This window comes from Prinia subflava, chromosome 10 (assembly GCF_021018805.1).
Source record: "Prinia subflava isolate CZ2003 ecotype Zambia chromosome 10, Cam_Psub_1.2, whole genome shotgun sequence".
NCBI lineage: Eukaryota > Metazoa > Chordata > Aves > Passeriformes > Cisticolidae > Prinia > Prinia subflava.
Window position 1 is genome coordinate 29577359 of NC_086256.1, and position 21403 is coordinate 29598761.

The following is a 21403-nucleotide window of genomic DNA, read 5'->3' on the forward strand; positions in this document are numbered from 1 at the left end:
TTCCCTTAGTGCCCAACAAAGAAGCAGTCAGGTTAACAAAAGTGCAGTGGGAAATCAGGTAGGCACCTAACAGAGAATGGATAATGGCATGTGCAAGTTAATCCAAGCTGTTTGGTTTTCTTGGCTGCATTTTCTGTTTTAAGTGTTATTTACCTTTGTTTGCTTCAAACATACATAAATGTGTCCTCATTGCCTTGTTTTGCTGAGCTTTACAAAGCCACCTGACCTCTGTTGTTATCATCATTTACTGTTGAGCATTTCTGCTGCTGCTTGCACTGCTGGGGAGTGTCCCCCCTTTGGTGCTGTTCAGTGCCTTGAATCTCTCATGTTACACATCGGTGTTTTGTCATTAACTGCAAACTTGTGAATTTCAGAATCCCAAATGCTGGTGAGTACTTGCCTGTGTGTGCTTTGTGTGTTTTGTTACTCCTGATGTGTTCACAGCTGAACAGCAGGGAAGGGCAAGCGAGCAAGCAAATGTGGATTTGCCTTTACCTCTTGTGAAACCTTTCAGCTGACATTACACAGTTGTTGACTGCATACCATAGCCCTTTCTCAAAATAAAGAAAGAACAAGTGGTTGATGCTCTCAGATTAATTAGCATCTTCACTGAGATTTGTTAATTAAATTGTTTGTTTATTTTTGTCACGTAAGAATATGGGATTGATTCTGCAAGGTGCTTGGTGCTCCTGAGCCCGCCTTCCTTCTCTGCTTTTGTGTGGGTCAGGGGTTCTCAGTACTTGGCAGGATCAGTCCTCTTCCTAATATGAGATGAAAATAAGGAAAGTGCTATGATTTGGAGAGTTTCTGCTCACTTTGAGGTTTTTGCAAAGTCTTGAACAGAAAAAAAACCTGTTATGGAACTAGTGCATACTTGAGAATGAAATAAAAAATAGTAGTAAAAATAAGACAATGAAATTTTGTGTAATTACCAGTATTGAACCTCTTCCTGATGTTTTCACATGCAGTTTGGTCACACAATGCTCAGGAGGTTTCACCTCCTGATCAAGGTTTCAAATGTGACCACTGAGTTTAGATCCAAGTGATAAACCTGAACTTTCAGGAAGTCTCCTATTCTGCTGCTGTTGTAGACAAGAGTTCTTGGCAAGAGTTCTAGTCATCTTTCTGGGGCTAGAAATTCAATCTCTTCCTCTCACCAAGAAATTGCTAGTTATTTTCAAGATACTTCTTAATATAATCCAGCAACTTCTTGGATGGGATGGTTCCCCACAGCCTGACCAGCATGAGTGGCATTTTTGATGTAATGTATGGTTTGGATTAAAATGAAAAAAAACTCGAAGGTCTAAACACTGCGATGGCTTCAAAGAGCAGCCTCTCCCCTCTGAGGAGAGATTTCCTTCTTATCTAGCTGTGCTGGAACATGTGTCAAACACAATGACTGTCATCACTTTGGAGTGTCCCATAAAAGGAAAAGCAACCAATTATCTGGCTCTTCAAAAATACACAAATAAAATGAATGATTTTTTAATTGGGTGAATGTTTTCTCTCTAAAGAAGTGAAGAAAAAGCTTGGTGTTTTAAATTCAATGTTGAAACTTGGTTACTTGTGGTATAAAGGACTTTGCTGAACCTTTTATTGTAGAGATAATAAACAGATGTTTGTAAGTTGATTGTTTGGAGCTGAAAAGAATGAGAAAATGTTTCTGAAATAAAACTTCATTTTTGCAATTTGCTATTTCAGGGAACCAATCTACCGCCTTCAAGGCAAATTGTACGAGCTAAGTTCTGTAAGCTTTATTGTTGCTTTTTCATTTAGCTTCTCAGAGGGCAAAGTTTGTCTCTAACTCATTGGTTTGTCAAATACCTGCTGCTAAACTATTTAACGTTAAGCTGTCTTGTCTGTAACACTTCCTCAACCAAGTGTAATTGCAGTTCATCACTTAACTGCTACTAACCTGCTGTTACCAGTCTGAACTAGTATAACTTAAAGTGTTGTAGAAGACTTTGCATAGAATTAATATTTTTATAATTTCCCAAGTTTTTCAAACTAAAATGACTAATTGGTGTTTATTTTATTATATAACTGGAAAGCAGTTTTTATCTGATAAGTGCCTCTATTCATAGTAAACTCTCTTTGAAAGGTGGGCAAATAAGTTTGTGGTAACCAAAAGGAAACATTAGCTCTGGTGTAAATGAACGTGCTGTTTATGGATACAGGTACTGTTCTTGGAGGTTTGTTTTTGTCAAGGAATTACTTTGGATAGAAAAAGTGAGTTTTATGAGTGAAAATATTTAAAGCCTTTTTAGCATTCTTTTCATAGCACCAAGGAGGATCAATATATCACAGACTTTTTTCTAACCCTTCCACTTCATGAGTAAATAAATATGTTAATGTCTTTAATATTACTAATTAGAATTAATTGTCTAAACTGCAGTTAATTTTATAACAAGTTACTACCGGTTCAGTGAGGTAAGGTGTAAGAAATAAATTTCTGTATGTGTGTATTCTTTGGCAATATCTGTGATAAAAAAATGTACATTTTTTCAGTTTGTTGCCACATCATCACATTCTGTTAGTTATCATTTTAAACTAAACTTTTGTTCAGTTATGGAAAAAAGTCTAGACAGCACTGATTTTAGCAGCAGTTTAATTGAACCCATTGGAGAGATCAGGATCACTGAATTTTCCCCAAATAGTGGGATACTCATTTGCAATGCCTTGCTTTTCTTTTTTGGTAGCTTGCTTTGGATTGGAATAATGCAGATAACTATTAACTATTTCAGTGTCTCTTGGAAATAAGATGAGCAACACCTTATTTTTGGACAATAACGCAAATTCCTCTTAGCATGTTTTCCTCCTTTTTCCTCTACTACTAATTTATCCTCTCACACTTAATCTTTGGCCTTTTTTGTTTGTCTTTTCTTTGCTACCGCCTGAGGTTTTGAGCTGACTCCACAAAGTTTCTTTTTAAGCCACAGGTTAGTCTGTGTTTTCATTTCTTGAAGTAATCTGTGCAGTGCTTGGTTTTACACATCACACCAGCAAGGTTTGGCTCCTGAAAGCCAACACCCACTCTTAATTGTGTATGGTATGTGCTGAGATTTTTTTTGGTGACTAAAATTTAGTGTTTTAAGCTCTCCTTCACGATAAAGCTTTAAAGATGACGGTATCATTGCTCCATGTGCCCAATTGATGTGTGTGAAAATGCAAGACACTCAAATTATAGAGGATTATATAAAATTTATAGGAGATTATGTGCTTTGCTTCTGTGGCAAAATCTGCTGCTCTGCTTGAAGTAGCCCTGTAAGTGGAGAAGGGGCTTAAAATGAGCTGTGAGTTTCAAGGCCCTGTCCAGGGGATGTGGAGGTTTGGGTCTGAGGGCTTTGTTTGACCTGCCTCTCTTCAATGCTACATCAACAATCTGATTAATTTTCTGATTAATTTCTTCTGGACACAAGTAGCATTCAGACCTCATCAGCTGGCCTGAATAATAGTTCTAATAAGTTACTTTCCCCCTAGTAACTCCTTCTTTATTTTTCTTTTTTTTTCCCTTTTAATCCTGCTTTGTAGCATACTTTGCTGTTTCTTTTCTTCACTTGTACTTAAATCCTGTTATCTTGTATGACCCAGGAAAAAAATGTTCATAGAATTTTTTTGAGCAACCAGATGGAAAGGGAGACTTTTACCATGGTCAGTGAGATGGTAATGAAAAATCATGACAAAGCTGTTCTGTTAAGAAATGTCAGTATTTCTATGAAAGAGGTGGTGCCCATGAGCTAACACGTTCAAAAATATTTCAAAATTTAGCAGCACGAGACCTGCGGGTTTTGAATTTTCCCTTTATCAAGTCTAGAGAATTATTGCTGTTCTAAATGGCCTTTAGCTATTTATTTTTTAGGTTAATGTCCCTTCATATTTGACTTAACTCTTTGTTTAACTATATTTGGAAGTATATTTTGATTTTTTTACCCCTGAGAGCTTTTTTCCAGTAAAGACTAAATTTTTCTTTAAAGCAGACATGTTTTTAGGACTTCAGCCACTGTCACTAGTTTTAAGTTATGTAATACATTGTGCAGTGATTTGTAGGGAAACAATGTCACAAGATCTTGGTTGTGTTCAGTATCAGAACAGATCTGATCAGTTGATGCTGTGACATTTGGTAGATTACAGTGAAATAATGCAGTAGGGTTCCCTGTAATATGTTACAGCTTCTGTAGTGTGAGGATCTTCATGACTGAATCCAAAGAACATCCAGCTTGTAAGGATGCCTCCCTGAGTAGTTTTTGTAATTTTTATTCTCTCAATGTGCTTACTGTTTGGTAGCATTTGTTGTAATTAGTAATTGGATGATGGAGTGGTACTGGGAGTTGTGTTCTGTGTTCAGAATTGTTTCAGTGGAGTTACACAACACAAATTCAGTGGTGTTACATTACCAAGTGCTGCTGCTGGTGTTGTTGTGGGAGTGTCCAGTCTCGTGATTCTCACACTTGTGTTTCTGTCTGCCTAGTTTCATGTATCTCACTTATCTTGAAATCATCCCTTAAATAATTCTTTAGAGAATCAGAAAGTGTCCCATTTCTTTAAATATATTTATTTTACAATTGCCTTATTTGATTTAATGCAATTAAAGTCATGCAGGAACACATAAAATATGCTTATTGGGTCAAATCCTGCTTTCCTGTTTATCTATGAAGTGGTGGAGAGTAAGAACAACAAATAGGATTTGGGTTTTGTGCAGCTGAACTATGAGAAGATGATTTCCTTCTGGCTTGTTCATGTGCGTTCAGAGCCTCTCAGTTTCATTTTTCGGTCATCCAGATTAGGTATCAGGATCCTGAAGGAAGGAACTGTGTCATCTCTTGTTCATCCTGTGCATGGAGTCCGGCTGCCGGTTAGAATATTGTCTCCAGTAGCTTCTGGCCGTGCCCATATTTTCCACCTTCCTGAGGTCCATAACTCATGTCACTAACATCCGCTCTGCACAGAATGACATTTAGAAATATGATAGAAAACAGTGAAATGGATCTCTTGGATACAGCCCAATGAGAAAATGAACCAGTGAGAGCAATAATGAAACACAGTGCTTTCATTTTTCAAGCTGAAGTATAAAACATAGGTAAGATAACAGTTTAAAAAATCTCCAAAATAACAACTCTCCATCAGAGTTTTTTAACTTTCAAAAGTGTTTTTGAAAATCTTACCTTCTTATTGCTTGTGGAGGAGCACTGCTAAAATACAGCTTGAGGGGTGTTTTTGAGAATTCAACTGGAGTTTGATGTGTAATTCAGCTTCTCTGGAAAGTGAAACTGTGTTCCTTAGTCTCACTTTTTCTTGTATTGCACCTTGATCCAACATCTCCCTCTCCTTTACGTACAACAGTGATGCTGAGTCTTCTGTAAGTGTAGCTTTTTGGAGTTAACAGAATGTGCCTGGGAAAGGGGAAAATTCAATGAAAAGGACATGAGTCTTAGCACACTAAGCTCATCTTCTCCTTCTTGGTGCCCCTGGAACAGCTCCCTAGTGTGTTAAATTGTTATGACCTGTTGTAGAGTCCAAGGTATTTTAGAGAATAGAGTACTCTGCTTTCCCAGAGGGTTATAGATAAACAGTTCTAGAAATTTCACATGAAAAACACACATCCAGAATATTGCTGTAGGTTGATGTCCTGCTCTTCCTGCAGGGTTGTGTGGGAATGACAGCTGGATCTAATCCTCGGCACACAGGATTTTTGAGGAAACAACTGGCAAATTCCTTCTTTTATGAAACAGTGACCAGGGATTGTCCTAGCAAGTCAGCTTGTTTCTGTCCACACCCCATGATGGTTGCACATTTATGGGGAGATATGCTGGACTGGAGCATGACACAGTTCTTACCTTAAAAGTGTTGAAACCTTCACTGCTTCTTAAATGGTTTGTATAGTTTACTTTTTAAGGTGTTGGTTTGGTCTGTTCTGAGACCTCTGCCTCTAAGGTAGAGACCTCTGTTCTGAGACTTCTACCATAAATGCCTTCTTGTCAGATTGAGAAAATTGGACTCTTATTAAGCTGTTACAGAGCCTGTGATAATGGTGAGGGGAAGGATGGAATAAGCAGAGTGCCCCTTCTCTTCCCTTTGAAGTGATCATCACCTGTAATTTTCTTGACCCTGCTGCTTAGGTGTTCCTGCCTGGTTTGCTTCTAGAAACCACTCTTTTATCTTCACTGACATCTGTGTCAAACCTTTTACCTTCCCTTGCAGATATTTCTCCAAAACATTTTTTCTCCAAAGCAAGTGCTGGCCAGGCTGCCTGGGCTTCCTGTGTGTGGATATGAGCTTTATATGGAGTGACAAGGCATTTTCAATTGCAGACAATGTGGGTCAACAGCATCCTCTCTCCCAGCCTCTTATTTCAGCTTCTTTATAGCATGGGAACATGTGCAAATGTGCTGGGAAAGATTTAGTCTGCTGCACAAATATAGCTCCCCTTGCTGCAGAACTAAGTTCAAGGGACTGGAGGACCTTAATTTTGTTGATTTTCCCCATTTTTCCCCCCTTGCTTTTCCAGTGCAAAAAGACAAAATAGAATTAGTTTGGTTCCACAGTTTGTCCTGTGGCAGATGCCTGAAGGCCATTACACTGGCCGTATATAGATATTACTTGTTTGCTGTTAAAAACTTACTTCAATAAACATCATAAAATAAAATGAGGATTTAATGGGTAATCAAGTTCTTATCAGTAGTTTCCCTTAACTTGCACTTAGGCAAGCATTCCATATGTGTTTGTAGTCACTAATGCCCCACTCCACTTAGGTCCCCCCACCCAATAAACCCAAATATTAGGAGTGCTGACCCAGTTTTGTAGAAACCTTTGTGGAAGAGGGTATTCCATCTAATCCACTTGTGCCATACCCTTGAGTCTCTTTACAGAAATCATGTGCAGTTCTCTCATCCTTTGCTGTGCCTTCAGAACCAAATCCGTGCTTTCCTAGGGTTTTTCTTACAGGCTGAAAACTTAGGTTTTGGATCTTCGGGACTTCTCTTACACTGCAGGCCCAGTTGGTAGTAAACGAGAAAACACATTTATCTTCCTTGAAATGGAACTGATACTCTTGGATTATGTGCATTTCCAATACAGTTGCCTTCTTTTCAGGTGCAACTTCTTTGGCTTAATTTTCAAATATAATTCAGTCCCCTTACCTTGTGCAAAACAAAAGCTGGGGTTTTTTAGGAGCTTACATGAACATCCAGGCTGAATAGGAGTGAATTCTGGTTCTGAAACTTTTATAGAGGGCAAAGAATAGATGGTGAGCCGTGTTCTTCTTTGATGAGTTGTTGGTACTGGAGTTACTGGTCTTGTAAAGCCCTACTAGAGAAATGTTGGTCTCATAGATTTCTTTAAATACAAGAGGAAATTGATGTTTGGTCACACAAGTCAGTGCCTATGGGGCTTGTTGAGAGGTTCTGAAGGGCTTCTCTGAGCACTTTTTCTGTCTCAGTATCCCATTGGCAGGTGTAGGATGTTGCTGTGGGGAGAAAGAAGAGCTGAGGTGCCTTGCAGCTGTTATTGGGAGAGTTCTGTTGTCTTGTTCAGATAGGAAGGAATGTTTGTTTTCTCATTTATATTGCAAAACAGTGACTGTTCCAATAAAATTGAAAGTTTCCATCTCATCTGTAAATGAGTTTTCATGGTTATTCTCTTCTGCTGTGGAGTCGTCTCCTTTCTCTTAGGTTTCTGTTGTTCCCCTTTCTCTGTGCATGATGTAGCCTCCTGGTCTTAGTATTTATAGGTATGTTCCCATCTGTTCTTTCACCTTTGGCTTGTATCTATTTTATAAAGTTTTGCTTTACCTATTTTCCCCCTAAATTTTTGCCGCCTAAGGTTTTTTTCCTCTTTTGTTTTTCTCTTCTATCCTATGAGAAGAAAATGGCTCTCACATGCCTCTCCTTACCACTTCCTGCCTTCACTTTAACTTAACTTTAGAAGACCTCTCTCCTTTGTCACTCCATACAACCACTTGTGAAAACTCTCAGTGTGTGTCAGAAGCCACTCACTTTAACAGAATTTAGGTGCTTTTCCTGGTATCCACCTTGAGAGATGACCTTAACAATTAGACCAGCACAGTGTAGTCAGAGATTAATGTGTGGACTTTCACAATGTGTTCATATACAGCAAATAAATATCTTCAAGCTTACATGATCCTTAACACACTCACACTTACTGTAAATACAACATACTAATAGTTAGGCTTCTCTCTTTCTCAAACCTTCAGACTGAAAATGTTATACTCACTTCTTTACTTTTTTTTTTTTTGAAAAAAAAAAAAAAATAGAAACCTACAAAAACTCTTTAAATTTCCCAGAGACTGAAAAAATGCACCTGTTTTTGTTTCATTGAGCAAATCTTTACTTAGAGGAATGAATGCAGCAGCAGAACTCTTGTCGAGTGAGTAATGAACTAAACTTGTACCTGGCTGCACCTCTGCATAGGTCATCCGGAAAGGCTGGCTCACCATCAACAACATTGGCATCATGAAGGGAGGATCCAAGGAGTACTGGTTCGTTCTGACTGCGGAGAGCCTGTCCTGGTATAAAGATGATGAGGTAAGGAATGAAGAACTTCTTTGCTATTGGGGAAACCCCCTGTGTTAATACAGTATGCTGATCTCAACGGGAAGTGTTGAATCAGTTTGTGTAAACCTGAACTGAAAGATTGTTTTAAGGTTTTAGTGTTCTTTAAATTTCTGGTTTGATTCATGGAGAATGCTGACTGTCTATGACTCCTGTTGAAACACTGATAACAAATACAGGGTGTGGTGTGGGGTATTTTTATTTGTTTCACTTTTTTCTTCTCTTCCTGTGATTTCCACACATTACTTTAAAAAAGAAAAAAGGAAAAAAATCCCAGACTGTTTTGAAATATTCTGCTTATTGTCCTATCTTGGGTTGCTCTTGTACATCTACTGCAAGTTGATCATAAATTATCTGGGTAAAGTTACTTCTGAAAGTAACTACAGCAACTGATTTAATGAAAACAACTGTTCTCCGGTCTTATGTTCTGAGAGGATGAAAAGCTGATCTGCAGAGTTCTGTAACTGGTTGGTGTGTATTTTCAAATTTGACAAAAAATACACCTTCATGGGTGATTAGTAAATCTGAATAATACAGAAATAAAGAAAATTACATCCATGTTGCTGACTTTGAATATATTGTTAGGCAGCTTGTCTGTTCTGTGTAACGATTTTTTTAATAATGTATGTAATGATACATTTTATCCAAGACTCCAGCAATATTTTGAAGGTTTAAATCCTGTTAAAACAGGATTATGTATTCTATCAGATTTATGGTAAAACGTCTGTGAGTTTTTTAAAGGTTTGTAGTTTTTTATTGTTTTTTGTAGCAAAATGGGGCTACATTAAAAAATAATCCTATTATTTCCTATTTGGGTGCCCCCCCCCCTTTTTTTTTTAAATGTAAATGTTTTTAGTGAAAAATTACTGATTTTTAGAGTGAACCAGTTCAATGGATGGAAGAAGCACAGGTAAGGAGAAAGCTGTAAATGAGCTCTAAAATATCACTCAATCTTTTTATCTTATTCTAAGTAATAATCAAAACACTGGTTAATCCCAGCAAAACAAGTTGCAAATTCATATTGTGTTTAAACTAACATGGTGTTTCACTGCAGTGAATTTTCTGGAAGCCCTGGGGAGAGGGGCTGCAGTGCATAAGGCAGAGCTCTCCCAAGTCCTGCAAATCCAGTGTGTGGAATTGCTTCAGTAATGCTGCTGAGGGTGAGAACTGTGCTGCTCAAAAATGGGGTTTTTCCCCCCAGTCCATAGCCATTTTGGGATAGATCTTAAGGCAAAGGGACAATTAGGATAACCTAATTGATTTTGCCCCTTGCCCTTTTATTGAAGTTTTAAAGGGATTCAAATTTAGTGCATGTCAAACAGAGGGGAGGAGCCAAGGTGTCAATAGGGGAAGTTTTACTCTCAGATTGCTGAAATATAATTTGAAAAAAATGCACAAGTGACTTTATGAATCTGAAATTTAAAGCTGTTGTTTTTTCTGCTCTACCTTGAAGTTACTGGAACCGGCTTTCTTAGGTGAGATACAGACAACTGTAACTGAAACAAGCAGTGTGCCAAAATCAACACACCTGCTGTGTTTTGTCTCAAGCACTTGGAGATCCATCCTAGATGAACTGTGGCAATTTTCTTAGGTAGTTTTGGTGTTGTTTTTATAAATCTGATTTTTGTTTACTGTGAAATATAAAAATTCCTGGAAATCCTAATGATATGTCTTGTGCTGTGCGACTTTAAAAATGAATAGTTTTGATAATCTGCTGGGGGGAGTCAGCTGGGAAGCTCATGAAAGTACTCAGAAAGAAATGGCCACTGTATGATTTCCATATGCATATTCTAAGATAATGTCTCTTAATTGCCAAACAGTTATGTTTTGAGAGTCATGAAAATGTCAGCAGTTAATTCAGGCCATGGGAGATCACTCAGGTGTTTCTTGGTAAGAAGATAATAGCATAGAATAATAGCAGAGTACTACTCAATGCTCTGCTGGTGAGGGAAGTTGCTCCTTAAGTACAGATTAGCTGTATAATTTGATTATTCTGTCCTGGAAAAGAGTTACAAATTTTTAAAAATTTTTTTTTCTTGTTTTTTTTTTTGTACTGGACCTTCTCAGTAAGACTGAAAAATCAGTAAGGCTCCTCAGCTGGTGGCTGGAGTGAGGGGGTGATGTGAGAAGTGATCGCTGTGTTTCTGTGTGTGGCTGTGCCCTGCAAGGTCGTGGGGAGTTCAGAGCCCCCAGCTCCTGCTGGGGCTGGCCAGGAGCCTTTCCATGGCAGCTGGGCAAGGTGCAGGGTCAGCTCTCCCCTTGCTCCCCTTGCCATGCTGAGGAGTTTGAGCCCTCTGTGCCTGTACCCAGTGCTGCAGCAGCTTTGTACCAGAGAGCTCTGACAATGTGCTTTGCAAAGCTCCAGTGCCTGCTGGGTCCTCCAGGGCTGTGAACCCCCTCTAGTGTAAGCTGAGCCTGTTTTCTAGCCTGGAATTTGCTCTGAGATCAAAATCACTAGTGGTGGCTTGCTGGTGCCGTTAGAAGTATGTAAATTCCTTTGTGAGGTGCGGCTTTATAAGTGATAAATCCACAGTGTAATGCATTTAGAAGCAAGTTGCTTTGGCAAAAGATTTCAGATTTTGCTGTATGATATCAGTATTAGAAAAGAAACAATTGGTTTCTTCACATGGTTTTGTTGCTGTCAGACATACACCAGGATTTTATTCCTGATGAGAGGGATTCAGTGCCTAAGAATGCTTTTTAGACTTGTAGCTCTGGAAATGTCAGGTTTATGTTTAAACAGCGGGCTTAAAGCAGTTACAGTATCAGTTCTGTGAGAACTCACATGGATTAGTTTCTCATCCTGCATGCAGTTGCTTCTGTTCGTAACTTTGCTGTGTGACCAGTACCGTGACTTTGTGCTTTTCTACTTAAAAACCAAGCAAGGAAAGTGCTGTTTACTGGCTTTGGGGCTGCTGTAAACAAGTGCAAGGTCAGCACAGTCAGTGATCTCACAAATACAGATTTATTTCATAGAGGATTCCATGTAATCCTAGCTGAAGCATTACAAGGCACACCTACACACACAAATTATTAAATCTTAACATTTTAGCTCTCAGTTGTTACTGTTTTGTTAAGTAGCATTAACTAAGGTTCATTTGAGAATCAACCTACAAATCTGAAGTTTGTGAATTAGCCATTTCTGGATTAGGATGAAATGGACTTTGGCAATGTGGAATGTCATTTAGCTTGTGGATAAAAAACCTCTTTACTGTAAAGATACGGATGCCATTTGTAAAGTGGTGTAGCATTGTTACAGTGCATGGTCATAGAATGTGATTTTATTATTCTCTCTAAAGCATCCAGAGATTTCATTAGTATTATTGCTGTGCAAAGGATGCCAAGCTGAACTCTAGGATTAGAATTTCTAAAAATGTGAAATTTGCATTGATGGGGAAAAATCCCCTTTAGTCTTATTTCCAAAGAAAACATTTCCATTCTGTTTCAATAGTAAATGATATTGTTGTCAACATCCTGTGATGGATGCAGTTTGTATTATAATTTCACAGTTTGTTCCCAGTTGTAAAATTATGTGAGATTTGAGAGTGAAATTACAAAAATAAGTGAGGAGGTGAGAGAGTGGAAAGGGGAGAAGTTACCCTAAAGTCTGACATTGTGTGTATTTACAGAATGAACTTGCCCCACAATAAGCTGCTCTTGGCTTCAGTGGCGAGCAGGAATGTCAGGAAGTTTTATACAGCAAGAATGGAGTGATGCCTGGGAAGCAAATGGGAGGACAGCACATACGGAGGGCTGTAGATAAATCAGACTTACTGTTAGTGAGTTGATGAGAACGACTAGGAAAAGAGTACTATAGGAAGCACAGTACGAATTTCAGCAGTGGGTTTTATTGTAGGTCACAGGCAGTGCTGCTTTGACTCTGGGCTTGGTGACTGAGCGGCCGTGTGAGGTCCAGAGCGACTCTTGGCTGGAGCTGGTGCTGCAGGTGCCCTGGGCTGCCAGAGCGGGTCCCACTGGCGGCTGTCCCTCAGGCTGGGTTGTCATGCGACTGCCTGTCTGTGCCTGCTGTACAGGTGAGAGGATGTTCTGCACAGCAAGTGTAGACAGGCAGACACATGACAACTCCGTCCAGCCAGTCCCTTGGAGCCATCGCCGCTGCCGTGCGACACCTTGTGCCAGTCCGCTTTGGGGGCGTTTGGTGGGGAGCACACATCACAGAATTACACTTTAAAACATTGGCAGCTGCAGAACAAGGACAGAACTTGCTTTTATTCAGAAAAGAAGCTTGGTACATGAGTTATCATCGTGCTGACACATATCAGGGATGCCATTTCAACAGACTGCTTATGCTGAGCATTTGGAAAAGCAAAAAGAGCCGAAGCCGTGGTTTATTTTATATGCAATTTGTACAGGCTTTTGCCTGCATATTGTACTCACACATAGTAATTTAACCAGATGTTTTTACTCTTTGTGGAAGCACAGAAATACTGAAGTTCAAGATAAAGGATATGTTTATACAGTGCATATTTTCTAGGAGCAGATAAGTACAATAATCTGGGATGTTAAAAATAAAAATCTTTCTGTATAAATGGAGGCCGCCACTTGCACATTAACCCTATTATAGGAAACGTGCTAGAAAGAAAGCTAGTTGCATTTTGGATCAATTTTGCTAATATTTGAGAGCTGTACACGTATTGTATTCCTTTTAGTATTTTGGTTTACGTGTTATTTAAACTTTGCTTTGTCTCAAATCTGTACTTTCTGGCAAAACAAATTAACTTCATAAAACTTCAGTAAGTTTTTTTCAGTTAAATATGGACTATACTAGAGACCAAAAGCATGCAAATAGCATCATTTCACATCACAAGATGTGCTACTTTGCTGAATTTCCTCTATGCAGAATATACCCAGTGACTGTAATGCAACTTTGCAGTGACATTTGCTGGGGTGTTGTTTCAGAAGGTATAACACCCACTGGAACCTTAAAGGGGGAAAAGAATAATTGTATTAATTTTCTGTACAGATGAAATGTTTCTGGTTTATAATGGTGTTCTTAAATCTGTGTTGCTCGCTAGTGCCACCATAGGTAAGCAACAACCTTGTGCTTTCAGACCGTTCTCTAACATATCCCATTCAGAGCAGCAACCAAACAATTTTAAGTGCAGCCTGAAAACTGATTATAAAGGGATGAAATTACCAGAGATAAAGGTGGTGATAGTGCTGAGGTTTTATATTAAACTAATAATCAATATGTAATTTTCAGGTGTTCTGTCTCTTAATAATTTTGCCACAAAGAATAATAATCATTTAATTAATATACAAATTGACTTTACAAGTTAAGTTTATCAATTATGTGAATAACATTTTCCTTGAACCTAACAAGGTGGAATAAGATGTCTTAAAAAAATGAATCGACCACAAAACATGGCTAACTGATTCAGGCATGAAAATTAATGCCAATACATTAAATAGTTTGTCTTTATAAAATGCTTACTGCATTAAATAGTTTGTCTTTATAAAATGCTTACTTAAATTTTTGTAGCTCAAAGTAAAATTTTAAGAGTATGCTTTGAGTTGACATTTCTTTCTACCCAATTGACCATTTTGAAGAAAAACAGAAGTGGAAAATTAGAAGTATTTTAAAAATAATGTAATACACTGATTGTTTCATAGATTTAATCAGATTTAACTGCTGTATTCAGTTGCTAAAGAAATGAAAAATCTTTAGTCTGGAGTAAAATTAGGTCTCACTTTCTGCGTTATAGATCCTTCTTGAAATAACAAAGAATTGTACAGTCAAAATCGTTCGCAACCTATAGTACAGAATATTGGAACAGCAGAACTATGCATTTTCTAGAATAGGTTTTCTGTTAAAAACTGCCAGGGAGGTTGTGCTGGGAGGAAAATCGTAAGTGGAAACTTTGTGCTGTCTTTCTAATAACTGTACACAAGGAGAATTCATCAAAGAATCAGCAAAAGCTTTACATCTCGACAGAGGCAAGTTTGTTTTCCCTTCAGTTAATTCACTGGGTGCTGCCAGACATGGCTAGATGAGTATCTCCACTCGATTTTATTTAAAAACTGAAATTCCTTGAAATGGTAGTTAACTTGCTTAAAGGGCTTAACAGTTTTGTGTGTGTCTGGTTGACACATTGAGTCAGTAAAGGGCTTGAGAATATTTTGGAATACTCAAAACAAAAAAATCTCCTGATTTGCAATATTATATTTGCAGAAACTTGTGTTAAAGGCCTGACTTTAAATATTGGTACCTTGATAACTGAATTGAGATAGGTATTCCCTCCAGTAGTGATCAGGACTCTTTATTTAAGGGAAGGCTGTTATTTTTAGATACTGCTTTGCAATGCTGTGTAAAATGCAGTACAGAACTACAGTAGAATAATTCAGGAAAGTTTCATTCTTAACTGTGGCATTTCCTGTCTTTTTGTGAGTTTAAACTAATAGTATTTCAATTAAGATTTTTTTTTTCTAAATAAAGTACAGTTCAGGAAGCAAAGCCTTTTACAAGTAAAAGTAAACTTATGCTTTTGATTATAATCTATTTTTTAAAAAACCCAACACAATTAAGTTTAGGGCTTTTCATTTTCCAATCTGCTTAACAGATATTGATTGAAAGATTACAATGAACATTCTGTGTAGAAGCCTGGAATTTTTATGCAGGTATTTTGCTATTTTGTTTATAATATTTTCCTTCTAGAAATGATACTTGGGTGGTCTGGAAGCACAGTGATAGTACAGGAAGGGGGGGCAAGGAGCATGGGGAGGGTGGCAGTGTCTTTATGCTCTGAAAATACAGATGCACTAAATAGCACTGGCAATGCAGGAGACAACATGCAGCTTAATGACAAGGCACAAAGATGGCAAATGACACGGTTTTTTAAAAAAAGTAACTAGGTTTTTTCACATTTGGATGCTTATTTGATCTATATTTATTTCTGTAAACTTAACTGACTTTCCCCACCCTTCTCTCTCTTTTCCTTTTATTTTTAACATTAAAGGAATAGTTGGAAAAGGTTTGAAATATTTTCTTCCTCTTCCCTATTTAATTTTTTTTGAGTGCACTTAAAAAAATACACTCCCTAAAGATGAAAGAAAGTCAATTATATTGAAACACTCACCTATTTAAATGTTCCTACTGGCTTCAGTATGCATTTTATGGTAATGTTGTATCAGTTCATACAACATACCAGGCTTAAGCACTGGTATCGTCCTGGCTTTAGAGAGCTCTCACCATGATTAGTATGCATTGGGTCCTGCTAATTTTTCTTTATGCATTACGAAAAGTAGTATTTGGTGGTATTTTGTTTTTTGGGTTTTTTTCCTCCTGAAATATTTATATGCAGCCTATTTGTGTTTGTTGACGTGCATGTTTAAAACATCTTGTTTTATAACTATTGAAATATCTTCTCTGCGACTATGATCAACTAGAAATTCTTTCAACTAAACCAGCAGTGTTTTAAGAACCGCAGAATCATTTAATTCACTTTGAAAATGTTTTGATTACTGAGCTGAGGTCGATATACTTCCTTATTCACTGCTAACAATACAGCCTTTCTTTCCATATCTGCTGCTTTGCACTCTGCATTTCCCCCCCGCCTCCTTTCCGAGCCCCGTGCCAAGGGGGCCTCCTCGATCTCAGCTTTACAGTCTAAAAATGTAACTTTGAGGAGTCATGGGTGTATGGGAGGGGAATCACTTCCTAAATCCAGAAAGGTCATTTAAAATAAAGATTAATGCAAATAGTGGACTAGAGATAAGAGAAACACTCGTTCCATATGTTTCCATCGGCCTTGCTTATTTAGCAAATGTTAACACAGGCTATCTGCAGCACTGTTTTCATGGAGAGCCTATTATTCCTTGGATAACAGTATTTCCTTCCTTAATTTCTAGATCAGAATTTTAAAAAAAGGTAGCTTTGCAAGTATACATTAGAGAGAAAAAAAAATCACAAATTATTGTATTCCCCTTGAAAACAAAACTGAGTGAGTCTCTTAATAAGATTTGGAAACATTTTTCTACCGCTTAAGCAAAATCTAAGTCATAAAACTTTTCAGATTTGCCATGCCTAAGACAGCAGTCATATGTAGAGATTGAGAAATATTAATGCCAGTTTGACTCTAGTTCCATTCCTTTAATTTCTTCCTATTGCTTCAGATTTTCTCTTAATAACCAAATTTAACTGAGCGTTGTAATTCCACTTCAAAGCAGAAGAAGAATAAAAATTCCATCTACTCGTACTATAACTGATTAAACCCCACTACGTTAATCCTAAAAATATTCTTCTGCAGGAAAAAAAAAAAAAAGAGAGCCCGAATAACTTAAAAGTGTATATATACATTAAAAAAGTGGGTTTTGGTCAAAAGAAAAGTTTTGCTGGGCGGCAGAAGGAAAGGACAGTGCTAGTCCTTGCTTTGTTAGCTTTAAGGCAGCCGGTCCAGGCACCATCACACCAACACTACACGACCAGTTCTCCCCAGTAGCTCCTCTATTGATTATCGAAGGAGCAATGGAAAAGGTCAGCATAATATACAAATTAAAAAAAAAAAAAAGTATAGCGTGAAGGCTGTCTAAAATACAACACACATTCTGCAAAATCAGCTGGTTATAATACTAATGGCAGCATATTTATGCTAATTCTTTTTATAGTACAGCTATTCCAAGCCTTCCTGGCAATAATGAGCACCATATAGGTGGGATTTTTTTCCGGTTGCAGTAGTTTGTTACTACTGTTAACTTTAGGGGAGCTGACTCTGGAGTTCGGCTGGTATCAAATTGCAGCCCAGACTTTTTGTATTATTTTGTCCGTGGGGATTTCATTCAGCCTGAGGGTTTTTTTCCCCTACCAGGACAGCTGGAAATTCACCAAAGCAAACTTCTGCATTGGTTTACAAATTCCGTTTTTATCAGTGGGATTCAGGACAAAATAACTTATCATTTTGAAAGGTACAAGAATTATCAGCAATTCAAAGTACGCATGAGAGTGGCAACAATCAATCGGTCCTGATCACTCCCATGCAATGTCCAGCCAGGTATCGGGTTGGAAAGCTCTTCCCTTTTATTTATTGATTGATTTTTTTTCCATCCTGAACTTTAAAAGGTCATTTTTCCTGACAGTCAAAGGTTTTGTATCCTACATGGCAGCAGCCTAGCATGGAGTAGTCAGTTTTTCTATGGTTTCCCTCCCAGTTTTCGTTAGCACATCTAGCATAAGTTACTTGCAAAGAAGTTTCAACTGCATATGAAAAACTAATTACAGTTTTCCCAGAGGTGATACAATATGTTTTACAATAATTTAAAGTATTATTCATGCATTATTTTCTAGTATTTTATTACTTTAAGCAAAAATATATTTTTTAAATTGATCTTCAGATCATAGACCACAACAGGAGCTATTCAGAATACATACTTCTAGCAAGCCTAAGGATAAAAGAATATACTTCTTAATTATTTATACTGACAACTACAAGTAAAAAAAATTAAATTTACCTTTTTAGTTTGTGGGGAAAAAAAAGCTTTATTTTAAATTTAAAAAAAATGAATAAAAAAGAAATGACCGACTTTAGCTTTACTGTTGTACACTTCTCTAGGCAGTGTACCTCTAGGAAATATACCTCTCTCATTTCTTGCATGGCTTTTAGTGCACCGTCAGAGCTCCATCTTTCTTGCAGTGATGACTGGAGGAAGGGGGGAGGGGAGTCACCTAGGTTCGCCAGGTCATAGGCCAGGTGTTCTTCCAAAGTAGGCCTTACCAGAATGTCTTCCCCGCTTTATTCTGCAGTCCTCCTTTTTCACAGTGTCCCTTAGCGTTTCTTATTCCCTAGTGTGCAAAACCTGCGAAGAAAAATACTGCATATGAGATCTGAAAGGAGCAATGAGTGTCTTCTCCTTGGCAAGAGCAACTTGCGTCCCCAATAGTCCATGCCGCCGCTTTGCCTTGCCCAGTCTAACCAATGTGCAGACTACTGTACAACAGCATTGTCCTGAACAGGTAGTCTGAACACTGGGGCGACGGAGCAGGATCTCCGGACGCGTCTATTTATTTATTTTAAATCCTCTTTTAGTCTCGGGGAAAAACTGCCTTCCTGCATCACGGGTTGTGCTCGGCTCTCGCTCACACTCTGCAGCACTCACTGAAACACACTGAAGTGCTGTGATTTCCAGTCTTGACGTGGCACATTTGCAGCAGACTGGGGATCTGGCAATGAATTTAGGACCAGGAAAAGGGGGAGGGCTGGGCCTGAGAGTCCATATATGGGATGATGTCACCCTGGGGAGGTTTGGGTATGCACTGTGCCGCTGGTGAGACCGCTAGAATTGCCTGCTCTCAGACATGGGTCTGTGTATAAAATGGTACCAGATGTTTTAGTGTAATGTTAAGCAGTCATTTCATCTTCAGGCCAGATTTTTTTCTTCAACTGGGCAGGAAGTGGGCCCCAGTATGGAAAAGCTGTAAAAAGTCAAGATGTACAGTTTCACTGCAGCCAACAGAGAGTGAGTTAATGTAGACGCAGAATTTGCTCTTTTGTGAAGGCTGAAAAACCGAATTTATAAAAAGAATTCTGCTCGGGTATCTAATGTAATAAGCCAGAGCTTATTTTCTTTCTTTTTAATGAATCTAGTTGTGCTTTTCTATTTTGGCATTTCAGACCAAGAAAAGGGCAAATAGGTTCATTTTTTCTTGGAACTGTCAGCGGCATGCAGGCTGCCGAGACTTGAACAGTAATTAGAGTTACTTCCTGAAAGTGAAGCCCCCATGAAAAGTCTGGAGAAATGTTCTTTGTCATAGCCTCTACATGAGTAATTAGTTCCACATGTGGCCTTCCTATTTCCCTTCAGCTATTTTGGCTGGCTGGTTGAATACTTTGCTATAGCTCAAGACTTAAAGAAGCTTTAAAGTTTTCATTTCAAGCATCCACTGTGAAAATAGCTATTTCTGGTGTCATAATAAATTGCTTCTGGTAGATCAGTGCTATTAGGCCTGGCATTGTTTTTCACTGGTAACCCTGCTGGTCCCATTTTTCTTTTAATGGTGCTTGGTAGACTTATTCTGCTGAATTTTATCTTTGATGTTTACCAGATCTATTGAATTTTGCCAACTATGACTTTACCGTAGATTTTAAGATATTCTCCCCACAGGCAACCAGCCTTGTTCTCCTGTAAATTTTTTTTCTTTGTTACTCATTCTGTTGAATCTAAGTGTTAGATTGATTTTGTTGTGTGAGATTTTTTCTTTTTTTTTTAATCTGCCTTAGCCCGTGGTCTAACACAAAAGCCAACAGAACAAGTTAGCTCTTCTCAAGTCAAGCCTGGAGGTGATTGTATCTGGGTCTGGATACGCACTGGATGGAATTGGTACCAGCACTTCTTTTTCTGCCTGGAATTCTGAGGCAAATATCAGTATCTTGTGAGGTAGATCTCCACCAGCTTCCTGGGCAGGAATGTATGTCAGTCTAAATGTGTGCTGTGAGCTCTGGTGTCCTAAATAACTTCTCTGTGATTTGGTTCTCCTAGTGAGCCAAAGTTCAGAGAAGCTAGGGCAGGCAGATTTTGAGAGAGCCGTAGCTCTTAGAGGCGTGCACAGGGCAGGTTGCAGAGCTCTCACTTCGAGGAGAATGAATGCAACAAACCTGGATGCTGGAGAATTGGAATTGGAGTCTGAGTCCAGTGAAAAGGAAAAGTGACCTTCGAGCTGCTTTGTGGTGGTGGCAGGCCAAGCACTGAGTGTCTGCTTCACAGTGTGCACCCTGCAACTCTGCCATTTGTGTCACAGGGGCTAATGTGTATCCAAGCAGCGCTGGGGTTTCTTGTTTAATTAGCAGGGATAAAGGTTTGGAGAGGTTTAATGTGATGTGTGCCTCACTCTCTTAAAACCAGCAACAAGTGTGTCAGAGAGAGAGTGAGTTAGTGGGCAAGAGCTTTTGAAGATAAAACAAGGGAGAAAGTAGAGCCCACCATGGATAAATCAGGAGGGCTCCTTGTCTGTGCATCATTCCATGTGTAGGGCTGGCTTTTTTATGGCATTCCTGTTTGGCACTTGCCTTGTGGAAGAAGAATACAGTTTTGGAAAGACTGAGGAGTGATTTTTGTGAGTGGGACCCTCAGTAGGGTAGTCAGATTTTCCCGAGTGAGGAACTGTCAGAGATTCATTACTGCATGTGTCACCAAGAGAAAGAAATTATATTGTCAAGGAAAGACGGTGTTCCAGGGATCTTCTTTCCACATTAGCAGAAAGGGACACAGGCTGAATAAAACAGAAGGCAAAACATTAATGAACCAAGCAGGTTTAGGGCTGAAGAAAGTGAAGTTGGGAATCTTGCTGCCAAGTGCAGCAGCATTAGTCTGTGAGTTTTTCCTGAGATGGTTAAATGGAACCAGAATAGTTCCCCATACTGCGGCCTGGAAATTTGTTCCCTGCAAGTTTAGTTTCCTGGCAAAAGCAGGACTTCAGAGGAATGAAGGAGAAGAACAGGAGGTCTGGGCTTTCCTGGGAGCCCAGGAAGATGCTAAAGCCTTGTTTGGGAGAACCTCTAACAGAGTGCAAAGCTATTCAGACCCCTAATTCACTTTTTCTTTCCTTCCTAAGGGTTGTTCAGCTGCTAAACGCATCTGTCTTAGATGTTTAGACCAAATCCCTCCTTTTCCACTTGATTGCTGTTTGGAAAGGAATAGCCCAAAAAGCCATTGACATTTCCATTCCTTCTGACACCAAGTTCAGCCTGCACTTGAAATATTTGAAATCTTGCACTAAATAGCTCCCCATCTCTACAGTGGGATTTGAACTGCTTCCAGTCAGCTTCCGAAGCTGTCCTGTACTTTCAGCCGTCACAGCGGCAGCATGGCAGGCTGCTTTCATGGTT

The 21403-nt window shown here is 38.7% G+C and overlaps 1 protein-coding gene and 1 long non-coding RNA gene across 2 annotated transcripts in view; one reads left to right on the plus strand and one right to left on the minus strand.

The window, feature by feature from the left end:
- The window catches only part of DNM3 (dynamin 3), a 164634-nt gene that overhangs the window by 40877 nt on the left and 102354 nt on the right, over positions 1–21403 (plus strand). The window contains exons 13-14 of the mRNA XM_063406686.1: positions 10–58; positions 8427–8540. Coding sequence (XP_063262756.1) covers positions 10–58; positions 8427–8540 — 163 coding nt within the window. The remainder of the gene's footprint in view (positions 1–9; positions 59–8426; positions 8541–21403) is intronic.
- LOC134555237 (uncharacterized) lies at positions 12120–20940 on the minus strand. Its single transcript, XR_010081390.1, has 3 exons — positions 18678–20940; positions 18296–18377; positions 12120–12770 (listed from the first exon to the last, which is right to left on the minus strand). It is a non-coding gene; the product is annotated as an uncharacterized LOC134555237 (long non-coding RNA).